At 32.0% G+C, this 16,443-nt stretch overlaps 2 protein-coding genes across 2 annotated transcripts; one reads left to right on the top strand and one right to left on the bottom strand.

Annotated features, from left to right (window-relative positions):
* Window positions 1-3,665: 3,665 nt before the first annotated feature.
* LOC111638282 (zinc finger BED domain-containing protein 5-like) lies at window positions 3,666-4,025 on the top strand. Its single transcript, XM_023383959.1, has one exon. It carries the CDS (start codon window positions 3,666-3,668, stop codon window positions 4,023-4,025), a length of 360 nt encoding a protein of 119 aa, XP_023239727.1.
* A 5,472-nt stretch (window positions 4,026-9,497) lies between these two features.
* Window positions 9,498-16,186, bottom strand: LOC111638281 (cytoskeleton-associated protein 5-like). Its single transcript, XM_023383957.1, has one exon. It carries the CDS (start codon window positions 15,939-15,941, stop codon window positions 9,771-9,773), a length of 6,171 nt encoding a protein of 2,056 aa, XP_023239725.1. The 5' UTR covers window positions 15,942-16,186; the 3' UTR covers window positions 9,498-9,770.
* Between the last annotated feature and the right edge of the window lie 257 nt (window positions 16,187-16,443).

Genomic DNA, 16,443 nt, shown 5'->3' with positions numbered 1-16,443 from the left:
AAAGGGTAAAAAGGAGACAAATGGTCATGGAATCCCCTTGTCCTAATTTATCAAAATATAGAGAAACAGAATTTAGACCTTTATCTTTTAATTTAGATTGAATTAGTTAGCCTAATTGGAAGGCTTATCACATCAGGGGCTGACTGGAATAAATAGAGATCAAAATATACCATTAAGTACATACATTGGATACAATTACTAATACTACGAGAGGTTTGCAAAGACATGACGTTAATATTATAGAAAAGATTATATTGAAATCCTTGATTAAATTTTAAAAATATAAAATTAAAAAATTAGGGGGCAAATTGGATAAGAATTGTAAAGAATATTTAAATAGAAAAATTAAAAAACTAGAAAGTAAGTTAAGTTACACTTAATTTGTTTTTCCACTGTAATTTATTTGAAAATAATTACTTAATTATAGTGATATAGAGATCCCACCTGATATAACAGATACTGTGATTTTAGGAATAGATTTTAATGGACCATCTCCTTTAAATATAAGAAAAATGGTAGTAGATTTAAAAGTAGGATTAATAAATCATGAGCATCAAAAAGTTCAATGAATTAGAAGTAATATCCAAACTGTTCTGAAAAATTATAGATTAAAGAAAAAAGAGAAAAATAGAATTATACAATTTAAAAATAGAGTAAGAGAGTTTTTAGAAAATAATAATTTAATATTAACAAAAGCTGATATAGCAAAACAATAGTCTTGACTAAAAATAATTATAACAACATTATATTAGAGATCTTAAAAAAAGGAAATTATATATTATTTAAAGATAATCCAGTGGATTGTGTAGAAAAACAAGTTATAATGCTTATAAATAATTTTTCAAAACAAAATTACATAGATAATAACACTGCTAAAGATATTAAATGTTTTGGGAAAAGAATTCTGAAAATAATATTTATGAGTAAAAACACAAACAAATATTTGCATATTGTCCTTTGATAGATATTCGGAAGTATTTACTGTATAATCTTGAAATAGCTTTAAAGAAAGAGTTAAATAAATTACCTGTATCTGAGTGTAGTATTACAAACATTAACCAATTCTTAAAAAATATGAAAGTTATAGTTATGAAGGAAAACTATAGAATAGCTTCACTCAATATTAACAATATGTATCCCTCAGTAAATTTAGAATTATCATATTTACTCGCATATAAGACAAGGTGTGACTTTAAAGATCAAAATAAAAAAAATTAGATTTATTAATACAATTCTAATTTTATTTTGTTTGATCAGAAATAAAATATCAAATGCACACAATGTCCCACAAAAATTACTGCCATTTTAAACTTCAAGGAAGAATCTTGTAAAATCAACATCGTCATTTGTTCATGTAAAGCGGGACAATTCGGAACATTTTTTGCCAATTCTTAATTGGAATTTACTCTTCATCAATTACACTTATGAGTTTCTCCAAATTCTGATTTCCAAATAATCATCTGTTTTCACATGGGATGAATATGAGGCTCCCATGTAATTTTGAATTTAATTCAAAAGCTTTGCTTTTTTCCTATTGCTATTCATCTTACTCCTGACAATGCACAAGAACAATTCAAACGACCCAGATAAAATACTTTTGTTTTTGAATGCCAGAAGGTGAAAATCCGGTAAAAAATGTGAATACAGAGTTCACAAAAATTATTGCAAAAAAAAAAAAAATCCTTCGCTCGCACATATAGGATGACCTAGGTTTTTGAAGCAGTGAAAAATGAATAAAAACCTCATCTTATATGCAAGTAAATATGGTAATTTTAAATTCACTGTCCTACATTATGTGCCCAGATTGGGTTAAACAACTGGTTGAGTTAGTGTTAATTAAATAACAATTTCAATTTTTTTTTTAATTTCAAGGCAAATATTATTGACAATCGGAAGGTATACCAATAGACCTAGATTGGCAGAGTTGTGCATGTTCATAAATATTAAAGGGATTAATAAAACTCAAGGTATAATAAGTTATCAAAGATATGTAGATGACTATTTCATCATTTATGATGAAAGAATACTGGATATTGAGGCTTTCGTGAAGGAAATTAAATTAATCAATAAAAAATATTCAATTTAAATGTGAAAAAGTAGATAATAGTCTGAATTATTAGAAATTACTATAGTAAGATTAAATAGTAAATTATTATTTAAAAAATACGTTAATGTGTTATAGGTAAAGTTACACACTTCAAATCTAGTATACCTTTATATATATATAAAAGAATATTTTCAGATGTATATTAACAAAATAAATGAGAGAATGACCACGCAAAATGATCAAGAAATGGAAATAGAAAATATAATAAGAATGTTTAGTTGAAATAATTATCTTAGAACCTTATTGCTAAAATGGTTAGAAACAAGTAAAATAAAAAATGTAATATTAAATAGACAACCAGCAGAAGTTAAAACATTGTATCTTAAAATGGAATATGTTTTTGAAAAATAAAAAAAAAACATTAAAAAATTTAGATATTATTTTAGTACCAAACCATACAAGAACCATAGAAAAAATCATTATGTTTTTTAATTTACTGTTAATGATTTAGAGAAAGATAATGTAGTTTATTCATTGGTCACATTTAATCACATAAAAACATATATATTGGGAAGACAAGAATTAAAGAATATTTGATGGCATATATATATATATATATATATATAATCTCATTATCAGTGGAAAAACATTGAATATTAACAAAGATTGTGGAAATTATAAAAGATAGTGTTAAATTTATAGACAGAAAATAATCAAATAAAAAGTTTACAAGAACATAGAAATTCTGAAAGTGCATGAAGATGATAGAATAAATAACATGAAGCTACATGAGGAATGGAGTGACATCATATTACAAAACCTTGAGAATGAGGAAAAACAGACATTGAAGTGAAAGTCGTATTATACAAGGAAATTGTAACAAAGCTGCAATAGGTATTGGCCCTGTATTGTTTTATGAGTTTGTTTTGTTTAAAGGTCTTATTATTTTAATAAGTGTGTGAAAAGATCAGATTAATTATCATTACATTATAATAATGTGTCAAAGAACCAATTATAATGTAAGTTCATAGATTCAATTCACCCCTTTTTTGGTTTATAATATAATTGACAATAATTTATTATTAATAGTGGAATTATCTCTCAGAATTTGGAAAAAGAAAGAAATATTTTATCTGGAACTGATAAATTTCTCTAACTCATCGTTAAAAAATTTATATGCTCGGTAATTTTTTGGTTTTTTAGTATATTGTAATGAATTAGCTATATTATGTAAACAGTGCACTGTATATATATATATCAGAAAAATCTTTTAATCTTGGTTTACTACTTATGTTATGATTGTATTAATGCAGTGGTTCTCAAAGTGGGTTCCGCGGAACCCTTGGGTTCCATGAAGCAAGGTCAGGGGTTCCGTGAAGCTACATTGAAAAGCAACATTTAATCGTAACATAAGAAATTGGTACATATCATATCTTATAACATCAATGAATTCCCACTGACAACAAGTGTTGCCAGACTAGATTATTCAGAGTTGGCAACATTGGTGATGGCTGGCTTTATCGGTTAGTTACACACGTGCAGTAAGGTTGTGCTGCTCTACTGTTACCGTAAGCATTTCTTCTACTCAAATTATTTTTACTATTTTTAATGCCCTACAATGGATCAGTGGTTAAAAAGGATTAGTAAAGCAACAACATCCAAAGAAGATACAGAAAAAGATGAACTTGCAAAGGAACAATCTGCAACTAGTTCAAAAAACATGGAATATGTTCCCTCTTGTTCTGAACGGCAGCCAGGCAAAAAGAAACGCAAGTATGATCCTCAGTATTTGTCATATGGCTTTACTAGTACTGGTGATGAAGAAGCCCCAGACGCCATTTGTATACTTTGTCACACAAGATTAGCTAACAGTTCGTTGGCACCAGCAAAGTTGCAAAGACACATGGAGACCAGGCATAGTGTCTATAAAAATAAGGATAAATCTTTTTTTGAANTTCGAATATTGGTTCGATTATAGAACGATTGTAAACGTTCCAGAAACGTTGAAAATAGTTCGTTTGACTTGACGTGAACAGGAGACATCCAGAAATAGAATCGGGATCAGGTCTCTAATTAGTCTGGAAACGTGGGACCTAATTCTTGCATTCTGTGAAAACGGGTAAGATTGGCTATAATGTAATTATCTTAATCTTCACTATCATTACTTTTTGCCCACAAATAAAAACCCAGCGAAGCGGGTCCTTGCAGCTAGATTCTAGGTTACTTAGAAAAACAGTCTTTTATATATAAAAACAACTATATTACATACAAATGTACGAACAAATAAAAACCCAGCGAAGCAGGTCCTTGCAGCTAGTATAATATAAATTTTCTTTTGTATCTTGAAAAATATGATTTCAAAAAGGGATGATAATTTCAATGAAAAGCTTGCAGGGATGTTTAACAACATGCAACATATTTTAGAAACGTTCTGTTTGCCCCAAAAGTTTATTTTGTACACGTACCTCCAAGTTATTTCCATATAATTCTGTAGGTGACCAGTATTTCAAGGCTTTAACTATTCTTAACATCAAATCAGTTATTTACTAGTTCAATAAAGTTTCTCAATTCTTCGGTGTTTATTTCAGAAAAAAATTAAAAGAAAAAGTTTTGGGACAGCAGCTGTGCTACATTAAAGTAACTGTGCATCCAATTCTATATTTTACCTTCTAGATTTTCTACATGGGAGATGTAGAGGTTAATTTGTAGCATAAATGCATTCTATTATCTCTGTATTTTCCACTAATTCTTCTAAAAGTGTTCTCTGTAGTATTGTACTATCTTCTAATAAAGCACTTTCTTCATTTTAGTAAGTAAAGAGTATAAGGAAAAATTCTCTGATTTATAGCAGTACTGTATATTTAAAAATGACCTGTCTATATTTACACCAATAATTCTCTCCAAGGGACTTCATTTTCTGCTCCATAGTCAGAAACACATGTTACTGCATTGTATCGAATTGCATGCAATCTTGACCTTGTCTGCATGTAATTGTAAGACCCTATCAATTCATCTTAATCTTATCTCCTCTTTGGTCATATTCACATACAGAAGAAATATTAATTTTTGTGAAAGAAATTACAGAAATTCACTTTTTGATTTACTGGTTATCTTCATTATCCTTAAAACAATTGTTGTTTATTACCCAATGGTTTATTGCTGTTATTGCTGGTAATGTATATTTAAGACTCATGCAAATAAATGTAGCACCTTTTGCTGGGGTGTTTTTGTCAATAGTTTAGATATTTCATTACTTGTCCATTTTCCTTTAAACTTTTTTTTTCAAATTTCAAAATAAACATATCTGAAAATTTAAATAATAAAGCTGAGGTAGTTTTGAAAAATATTTTACTAAATATAATTATTTAAACTTTTCCCTAGAATATACACTTTGCAAAAAGTTTAAGATCCTTATTATTCTGAAAAGTTGAGGAGGTCGACTTTATCGGTTTAAACCCACTCCCTTTTCTGACGTCAGGATGATGAGCCCTGCTCACTGCATCACTGGATGGCTTTAACAGAAATATCGTTGAGATCCTCAGATTCTCTAGGATTCCTGACACCAGTTACGATAATTAAAATTTGTGTCGTAACTCGTGAGTATATTAAACTAATGTTGAGTAGGAGGGCTTTAGCCACAACCAAATCCAAGTAGCTGATTCAGGCATTAGTATGGAGAGTAATTGATAGTTCAAGTGGAGAAAGCCATAGGTAAGTGGATATGGGGTCTGATCTCTGAAGAAGACGAGACTTAGGTGAATTAATAAAAAAAACAAAGCTAAATAAAACAATGATTACACTAGAGTTATAGTACTACATTTATGGACAGGAACACTTGACATTTTCTTGGATCATACATCTAAGGTATACAACCTATGAACTAATTAGCTACTTGTGTTTAAGTCAACTGAGAGAGAGTTTACGTAAGTCTCTAAGTGTGATACCTCGGGGAGATAATACCCAATGTCTTTGGATCTGGCCGAGGTATATTGGTAGGGAGACTTCTTTGGAGGTAGAGTTCAATGAGATGAGATGGGAGATGAGGGCAGGCAGACAGAGCTTCAGTCCAGCTTCAAGAGTGGCATCTGCCTGGAACCTCATATATATTCCCATCAGGTGTGGGAATTTGATCAGGTAATTCTCTGTCATAGCTTCACCCCAGTGGGCCGTCATAAGATTTTGTCATGAGATTTTCATAACCTGGGCGGAGGTTTGTTTCCTCTTTGTTATTTGATTCTCGTGTAATTGTTTAAGAATTGTGATTCACACACACCCACTATTAGTCATCATCCTTTGTTACATAAACATTCCCACAAGAAAGAAAAGGGGGGTCTCCAGACTCTCACATTATTATTATGGCAGTCAGTAAAAAATAAAATAATAAACTTTACAGTTCCACATATATATAAACCAGTGCTTTTCAACATAACTTGTGGGGATTACAAATTTACTGATGTAGGTAAAAATAACAATACACTAAAATAAAAAAAGGATGAAGAATATAACAAAATATCAACAATAGTTAGTATAATACAATAATTTTTGTTTTAATTGTAAAAACATTGAAGAGAACAACATATCTACATATTGAAAAAACTATTTTTACTTTCCTGGCTGTTATATGTACTGTACCAGAGGGAAAGTATGGTAATCAGTCAAAAAATGACCCTCCCCAAGATTTTTACATTTTTGGATTTAGGACACCTTGAAATGTTGAGAAATGCAAAAAATTCTGGGGGCAATTTCTGTATGCATGGATGTTAGTGTGTATGGAGAGGCAATTAACAATTTTATTCACACTCTTTGAAGCTTATTAACTCCTGTGCTTTTTGTTGAAAATTTCTGAAATTTTGCAGGGAGGTTTGTTTATTAGGGGGATAGATGCTATTAAATTTGGTGGTTAAATGTCAAGGGATGGGGAGATAATAGGAGACGCATGTATCTCCACTAGGGTTGGACTTATGGATGATTTTACTTGTTAATAGCATTTACAATTTTTTTATAAAACCCATCCCTACCCTCAAAATTAGGGTTTTTGCCATTTTATTATAGTTAAAAATATAAAAAGTTTTTAAATAAAATATAACAGATGACACCACCAAAATTTTAAATGTTGCTGGGAAAATTGAGCAACTTGTTACTGGTTTTTTGTGAAAGGGTATCATATAGTTTTTTGAATGTTCTTCAAGTATCACTTTAGAAAAAAGGTTGGAAAGCACTCATATAGACACTATTTTATTAAACTATTAAGTAATTTTAACACAATTCTAATTAACACAAACATATTATAAATGATGAAAACTAACTGCCAAGGAAACAATTGGTCATTATTTATATATTAAATCATATCTATTATGAATCTGTGATCAAGGGTTTAAAATTACTGATTATTTAATTTAAAATCTGGCTAAAGATGAGGTAAATATTAGAAAATCCAATAGAAACTTAATATTTATTACCATAAAAGGGATGGTATATTGATTTGTTTTTGTAAGAATGTCTTGTAAGCCACTTGGTTATCACTGAAACACCTGTTCTCTATGCAATACATAGAAATTGGTCTGTTTTATAGTAATTACTACAACTTGTCTTAAACTTTTTGCTGATTCTGTATGTATTTAGAATGAAACATTTGATACTTACCTTAAAAAAATATCTTTTGATATTTGTTTCCAATTTGACATCATTGTCCACAACAATTTGTTGTAATGATTTTATTTTTTTCTCATTTTAATTTCATTTCTGTATTTTCTCTAATCAGATTTCATTTTTCAAAATTTTAAACTTTTATGAACTGCTGAAGCATCCTCACAATGACTCAAAATTTCATTTTAAATTCCTAAACTGAACTTTTCAGGAGCTATTTCACAATTTTCTTCTAATTGCATTCTAAGTATCAATAATTTATTATTCTCATTTTTGGGTATTAAATGCAAAGATGAAATGGCTAAAATAAGAATAGTGCCGTAATAAAACAAGACATATCAAAATCGCTATGTATAAATATAGTAAATATTTTCATGAAAGAATACTCACCATTTTCTTTTAACTTCAAAATCAAAGAGGCACCTGATGGAGATTCATCACTTTTGCTGCAATTTCTTTTATAAAGTCCTCGGGTTTGAAGCATTTAGTGCAAATTTCAGCAGTGTTGATAATTTTACCTTGTCTACAGCATCTTTGTTTTTATTCTTTACTGAATCCTGAGTTTTAGGAAAGTGTAAAAAATGATAATTTTTTGCTCTATATATAGCATCTGATTAAATTTGTGTTATTTTCATCCCAAAAGGAAAATTTAGCCAGATCACAATATTATTTTCAATAGCATTTAAACTGAAACTCTCGTGGCATCATATGCTTTCTCACACCCATTTCCCATCAAAATGAGATAATCTGTTTAGAGGGTCAAACCCATGACAGATCTGAAAAAAAGGCTCTTTTAGTGTCCACAGGGTAGAGTAATAAAAAATATATATATATATCAAAATCTATGCACATTTTACATTAGTTTCAAATAACCAACTTTCCGTAAATTTTAGTAGTGATTACATTAGGTAAAATATTCAAAAATTTCCAATCTGTATTGTTTGAAGTTAACTACAGTACAGGTGAAACAAACTTGTCCTTATAATATGAAGGAAGAATTTGCTCGTTAAAGTGTATTTTAAGTTTTTCCAAACTTGCACATTTTCCCCTCATTATATCAAAAACTTATACAGGAAAACATGCATTGGGAGGAACTAAATGACTAAATAATGTATCATGTAAAACAAATTTACATTTCCTGTCATTGTTTATCAGTTTTTCTCTTAATCAATTTAGATATTTTTTTACTCAACAAATTGAATAGAAATAATTAATCATTTCATCAGAAACTAAGAATCAGAATATTTGAACTTTGCTTATATTATTCAAATTTTAAAAGAACAATAGCTTTTAATTAAACATAAATGTAAACTGTATATTGTATTGTGAATGTTCTTACTATATTTTGTATTTTGTGAAGAAATTCTATAAAATTAAATTTTTACTGAATAAAAATATCATCTGTATAACTTGATATTGAAAAGAGGTGTATTTAAAGAATTTTTTCAATAAAGATTTTAAAATAGAATATTAAATGATTATTGAAGAATTTTATTATCGTAGCATTAACAAGATTTCAAATAAATGAAGTAATTAAATATTGTTTTCGTTAGATTTTTCCATTAAAGTAGTAGATGCAAAGACAATACTGTAATACATTCTATTTTTAAAATTCGAATATATTAAATAAGCTCTGGCTAAATACCGGTAGTTAAGTCAATGAATTCATTTATGTATTTTCAAATTCAATACGAAATATTTAAGTCGTCTAAAACAAAAATCCAGTGCTTTTGACAATGATCGAATGCATCTTGGCAATAAAAAACATTAGTTATGCAAGTTATGACAATGTAGATTATTATTATTATAGGACTGAAAATACTTTAATCACATTATTGTACAAAACAAATATCTGTTGCAAATGTACTTTCAAATGTTATAATCACAGCACATTAAGACATTGTGATAAGCTTAAAACCAGCTACACATTTAAATCATCTTACAGCCTATAAAATGAAAATAAAAAGACGTTACACAAGATTACTAGTTATTTATGCAAAATTACGCATTAGTGCACAGCACGGAAGATTACATTTCTTTGGGAAGACCATCACAGAATTAACACCTCCAACTATGTTTAGTTTACGCACATTTCCTTATAGTACTGCTGTTTGAAGTTCTCTAACATCGCTTTCAGTTCTTCAACACCGTTTTGGATGTACTTCATTTCTTCTTCAGACATGATGCCCGATTCGGTCTGTTGAAAAGGCGTTTCTGTAATTCTCTGTAGTAAAGTGGGATCGTCATACTTTGAACTATCTTGACCCAAGTGTGCAGCGACAGATTTCAGCCATTCGATCCAGTCCATCGGTGTGGTGTCTTCCGAATCGGGTGGTACGGGTGGAAAATTCTGAGACCAGTTATTTGTATTAGAATTATTTCGAGTTTTATTGTTTCCCGCAGTTTGATTTTCTTTACTAGTTGGCGTAGATGTCATTACAGTTTTTGCATTCTGTAAATCAGAAAAGGCAAATGGAGATGGTGAAGTAGTAGCAGCAGCCTCTGTTTTGTGTGATCCTCTTTCTTGATCTATTGTCTCTAATCCTTTACGGATATAATCTTGAAAAAATTCAGATGATCTCTGAAGGAATGGCTCTATATCTGCCTGAGGATGTTTCTGTCGAAATTCATATAATTCCATTAAACCTTCCTTAGTATGTTCTTTGGAACCTATTTTTTTGAAAATTTCTGCTAAGGATTCATGAGTAGACTTTGACAATCGCATTGGAGAATTTTTACTCTTTTTTGAACCTCCTGTTCCAGTTTCTGGTTGGTTATCAAAGTGTGAAGAGGAACTTGTCTTTGTTCCTGAGCCAGTCTTCAAATCCCCATCTTTTCTCATGTAAATTAACTTCTGTAAATAAATAACTAAATCAGAATCTTGACGATTAGGGATTAACATCAGATGTTTTGTAATGTCTTCTCCTTTATATTTAACTAATGTGTACAAAACTGTTTTCACAGTTCTGATTGGAGTATCTGATGGTCTGTCCCTCCAATATGACGATGGGTAGGTTTTCAAAAATACGTGGAGATCTAGCAATATACGATCAACATTCAATTCATCAATATAATTACCCATCATTCTTAACATTTTCCATAAGCATTTCATTACCAACTCTGTAAATCTTTCTGAAGCATTCAAACTACCAACACAATCATGTAACAGTTTGATTAAAGCACTCATAACGTGAGTTGGATTAGAACGTTGGAGAATATGTACAGTAAGTACATTGATAGCTCTCACAACCTGTGGACCTTCTTGTAACTCATTTAAACGTGTATCCAACATAACAGTAATTAAATGTGGAATGAGATCACGTAGAACATCCCGACTGGCACGTTTTGCTAGTGTTTTATGATCGAAAAGTGACAGTAGTGTCATTGACACACATCGATATAGACGAATCACATCTGCCTTGCATATGTTTTCATCAGCCATGTGTTTGTTATGAGCCAAACGATATTGAAGAGCCCCCATTAGTAACAGTTGATCTACTCTTGAGCCTAGTACTGCTTCAGCCTTGTCTTCTTGTCTTAATACTTCTTCAACTTGGGCAAAAGCTTCAACTACTACTGGAATCTCCTGGGCAGCTAGCTGAGCCATCACTAAGTTCAATGCCACGGTGGCTTCGGCTGAGCTGTTCAGAAGTTTCACAGCTGATGCAGGTGGTCTTAATCTTGTTTGAGGTAGCTGAATATCTGGCAGATTTAATATTTCTTCTGCATTTATTTCAACAGGTTCTGGCAGTTTGCTTTCTACTTGTTTTGGTTTAAACATTTGTTCGATATCATCTACTTCTAAACTAAATGGTCCTGTTGAACGTGGGCGTGGAATTCTTCCTTTTCCAGTTGTTCTCAAAATAGCTTCATTTTGAGATTCTGCATTAACAGCTGGCTGTTGAGTTGGTGGACTAATTTTGTTTGTCTGTGGTGAAGTAGAATTACCATCTCTCTGATTTTCTCTTGAATTGGAAGTACCACGTAATCTAGAACGCTTGATTCGTTCTTCTAATAAACTCATGTCTTTATCTGATAATTGTCCCACAAATTTATATACTTTTTCTCCCTCCAAGAAGTAAGCTTGAACAACACAGTTTAGCGATGCATTTCGAACACCGTTATCTCTATCGGCAATATGTCTGGCTATCTCCTTTAGTGCAGCGGCAGGAGATGGTTGGCACACAGCCATTCCATAGCTTTCAATCATGAAACCCAGTTCCTCCAAACATTCAGTTCTCTGTCTTGAATTTTTTGTTGACAAACCTTGCATGATGTAGGAAAATATTTTACTCGAAGGATAAATTTGGCACATTAATTTTAAAATTTCTCTAACACCTTTCCGGACAGTATCTTTTGGATCACCCATTTTTAAAATGAGGTACGGCACAAAGGACACAGCTTCAAGCTCCAGAATACGATACCCCAAGTTAACGAGTGAATTAAATAATTGCTGTAGATATTCTAATCCACGAATAATAACACTGGGATTGGTATCAAAAAATCTTAAAGCAAGCCACTTCAAAATGAGATCTAAATTTGCTACAGTGGCATCTGTGCTTCCAGATAAACATTCATTAAGAGTATCAATAGCTTTTATGTGATATTTGAAATCATTATGAAAACAATTAACTAAAAGAGTCCTACCCCAATTAGCTGCTGTCATTTGATCTTTTAGCTGTTGATAGAATTCTTCTCTTGGAGTAGTAAAATTCCACTTCAGGACTTTTAATGCTCTTTCATCATTCATACGTTGATCTTTTAAATTATTTGCAACAAGTGCAGGTGAAGTATCTTCTTCTTGTTCTTTTTTGTTACTTTTCACATTGGCTGTATTAGCTGCTTTTAATGCTAATTTGGATTTTGAAGTACTTCTGTTAAGTCTGCCTTTTCCTGTGACTACGACATTTTCTTCTGCCAAATTTTCTGTGGAATTAATTGGAGAAACTGACTGATTGCAGGGTGGTGATGTATTTGAAATTTTTGGCACTCCTATCTTAGGCTTGGAAACTGGCTTAGCTGGCAAAGCAGTACGAACTTTTTCTAACTGTGCCATCACAGTATTTTTCGATGCCGGTTTTAATTTTCCAGCAGCCCGAGACATAGCTTCAAAACCAACATGAATCATAAAGGGTAAAAGACTTTCTTGAGCTTTTTTTCTCACTTCCCCATTACGATCTTCCAAACTGGAAAGAATATAAGGTATGCAAAGAGTTAATTCTGCATTTGGCAAAGATTTGGCTTCAGGAAGCTTTTCCGATAACCACCCAAGTAATTCAATTCTTAAATATGGATTTTCATTGCGAAGAGCATCACTTACTGTCTCTCCTTCAAAAAGCATAGCTAAATTACAATGTTCCATCCAAGTATTCAAACAAGAAATAGCAGCATTTCTAACTGTCGTTTTGTTATCGCCAAAAGCTGCAAGCATTCCTGGTGCAAAATTACGCAACTGTTTCACGCAGTGAGGACCCATTGCAGTTCCTAACATTTGACAAATATTCAAAGACTGAATCGAAAGATTCTTGTTTGAATCTGTTAAACGAGCTTTCAGAACATGAGGCAAATCTCCCAAATTAGGAGTAATGAATTTAGCCTCATTCACAATGGTAGATAATTTTTGTAAAGCTTCCCCTCGTACTTTCCAGTTTTTATCTGACAATTCAGTTAGTAAACTGGATGTAATCTGATCACTTATATCAGTCCTTGGAATGATATCAGTCAAATTGACTTGTGAAGGAATCACTGCTTGTTCCTCTCTCTCATTCTCTTCCTTATTGAGATTTTTATAATTTAAACCTCTTGTTGGTGGTGGAGGTTTTGCATCTTGAAGTTTAGTTAATTCATTATCAATTAATTGTAATAATGCTGGTTTTTCATCTTCAAAAAATGTTCTTAATGATTTTCCTACATATAGATACATTGAACCAAGAAGTACAAGTGCAGAATTTCTCACCGTTTGATTTGTAGAAGCAAAAGCTTTCTTTAAATAATCTATTACAGTCTTAACATTTACTTTTAAGCCAAATTCTTTGATAGCATTTGCTAACCACAATATAGCTTCGGAATGATTTTTTGGATTTCTTTGAGAAAAAGCATGCTGCAAAACTTCCTGACTAATGTATTCTAAGTTAGTAGCTTCTGCAAAAGTTGTAATTGCTAATGCAGCAGTTGAACCATTTTTTGGGTCTCCAATTTTATCCACTATATCAGATAAACAAGTCTCTACTGTAACTTTAGATACAGATGCATTTTCAGTTATGTATATTAATAAATCAAATCTTAATTTTAAGACCTGAAAATTATTTTCTTTAAATCCAGGTTTCTTAGCTAAAATTTTTATAAAGACTTGTGCTGGAATATTTTCTTTATTCATATTCTGGACTATCTCCAGAAATTTTTCTGTTGCACTTAATCTCTCTTTCCAGTTAGTATTTCCTAATCCATTTATTACTTCATCTCCAAGTAACTCACTAGCCTGCATCATTACTTCATCATCATTGAGTTCTTTTTCCATAAAAACTTCTTTCTGACCATCACAGGGTGGTGGAGCGGTAATATTTTTCCTAGCCATGATGGCTTTTTTTGAACTTTTAGTAAATGTTGCACTCTTAATTCTTGAAATGGATTCATTTCGTTTTGATGTCGGTATAGTAGTACTATCGTCTTTTCCACTGTCGGAGGGAATAGTTATACGCGGTCCTTTCTGCACTTTTGGTGGACCCAACGGTTTACTTTCTTTAATGGGAACTTGAGGAGCAACAATTACTGCTTTCTCACAGCTTTCTTTCACTTTAGCCATTTTGATTGAATCTACTTCCTGAAGAAAAGGTGCCATTGCTTTTTCTCCAACAACCTTCAAAGCCGTTCCCAAAGCATCGGCCGAAGCTTCTCTTACAGACGGATCGGTATCATTCAAAGTTTTGATAAGTGATACACAAAAAGGTTTTAATAGTTTCTTAGAAAGAATCATTGGTGTACACTTACAATAACATCTTGCAAGAAAGGCTGCAGTTTCAGCCCTTATTTGTGGATTCTTATTATCTAATGCATTGACAGTATCATCTAGAATAAATTCGAGACTTACTGATTCGTAAATGGCATCAATTGCTTCACGAAGGGCTTGGACCACATTTTGTTTCTTTTCTTTAAATTTTTCTAAGATGACCGGAATACACTGGCCAGCATAAGGTTGAAATTTTTTACGAAGTCCATTTGCTAATCCAGCCAAACATTTTCCCGCTAAAGCCACAACTAACACATTGGTGTCTTTGCTTATAAATTTTTTAAGTACTTTAACTAAGTCACTATAATCACCGGCTTCCAATTTCGGCTTCGACGTCAACTGAAATAGTTGTTCGACGGCCTCCTTTCGTTCCTGCCACTTTTTCGCTTCGCACCTTTCGTAAAAATCTTTTGGCAGTTTCGACAATATGTCGACGGCTTCGATCAAATCGAACGGATCGATCTCTTGCCGAACCGGCACACACTCGTCGTCAAATGCCGACTTTTCTTCAGACCGAGCAGCTTTCGCCTGTATTTCCTGTTGAGATCGAAGAAAACGAGTAGGCACCGGTTTATCTCGGACGACTTTCTCAAATTCCGCTTCCAATTCAGTTATCTGAACCGGCTTTAACGACTGCAGCTGAGGTCTAATGGCATCTTTAATCCATCGATAGATTTCTACCATAAGTAACTTGGCTTCCTCCCTCACGGTCTTATCTCTGTCTTCAAAAAGTTTCGGTAGAACTTTAATTAACGGCTTTATATTAACGACATGCAAACCAAAGCATTTGAGACTTTCTCTGAAAGCAAATGTGCAACTGGAAACTATTTTCGGATTTTTATTTTCAAGTCCCTTTAATAGTTCTTCTTGCACTACATCTTGTTTTTCTATTTCTATATACATCATTAGAATGTCAAGTGCCAATTCTTTAGTCTTTGCCTTCGGAGCTCCCATGCATTTAGTCACGATGCCGTTCATGACCTCGCCACAGGTTCTACCGGCGCAGGCCGCATTTTCCACATAAGCCAACACGGCACACAATCCCTTTTCCTGAGCCACCACATTATTATCGACGACAAATTTCTTGACTAAACCTAAATATTTTTGGAATTCTGGACTTTTTTCATCGCGCTGATTATTAAATAACTTGGATGCCTCTTCATAGCCATTAACTCTGACCTTCCACACCTTATGTTGACATCTGTCTTCGATCGACAATTTGGTGATGTCCTCCTCATCCATTCTAAAATTATAAAAATCACCGTTACAAGTAAACAACACACGACTTGGATGGTTGACGACGTCTTTCCACAGCCAGCACTCCTAACGATTTAAATACATCGATTCGTAGCCAATCATTCGGTTACTTAGTCAAAAAGAATCCAACTTCGATTCACAAAAATTCAAAACTCGCCATTAACGTCTCACCGATTCGTTTCTTTTCCAACTCGTATATCAGCGCCCCCTCGACGTCGATTTTATCCAATAACGTATAAGCTTTTTGACGTGTCGTTAAATGATGTCACTGCGACATTAGCTGCACCTATTTTTCCAAACGACATTTTTAAATACGAAATTATAAAAAATAATAATTAATTTTTATTCATATTTATTTTAATTTATTATTAAAAATAATTATAATTTTTATCTAATTTAAAATAATTCGAATATTTAAACGCAATTTTATATGTAATGTTTCTATTATATTTACGCCGTTCGTTTCGATTATTTAGTGCATTAAACT

This window comes from Centruroides sculpturatus, unplaced genomic scaffold, assembly GCF_000671375.1.
Source record: "Centruroides sculpturatus isolate CEXI.00-Female unplaced genomic scaffold, Cexi_2.0 scaffold1237, whole genome shotgun sequence".
Lineage (NCBI taxonomy): Eukaryota > Metazoa > Arthropoda > Arachnida > Scorpiones > Buthidae > Centruroides > Centruroides sculpturatus.
The sequence above is the reverse complement of the archived record's forward strand: the minus strand, read 5'-3'. Positions and strand labels throughout refer to the sequence as shown.

Bases quoted from the DNA above. Each gene is read 5' to 3' on its own strand.
- LOC111638281 (XM_023383957.1), bottom strand. From the start codon at position 15,941: ATGGATGAGGAGGACATCACCAAATTGTCGATCGAAGACAGATGTCAA.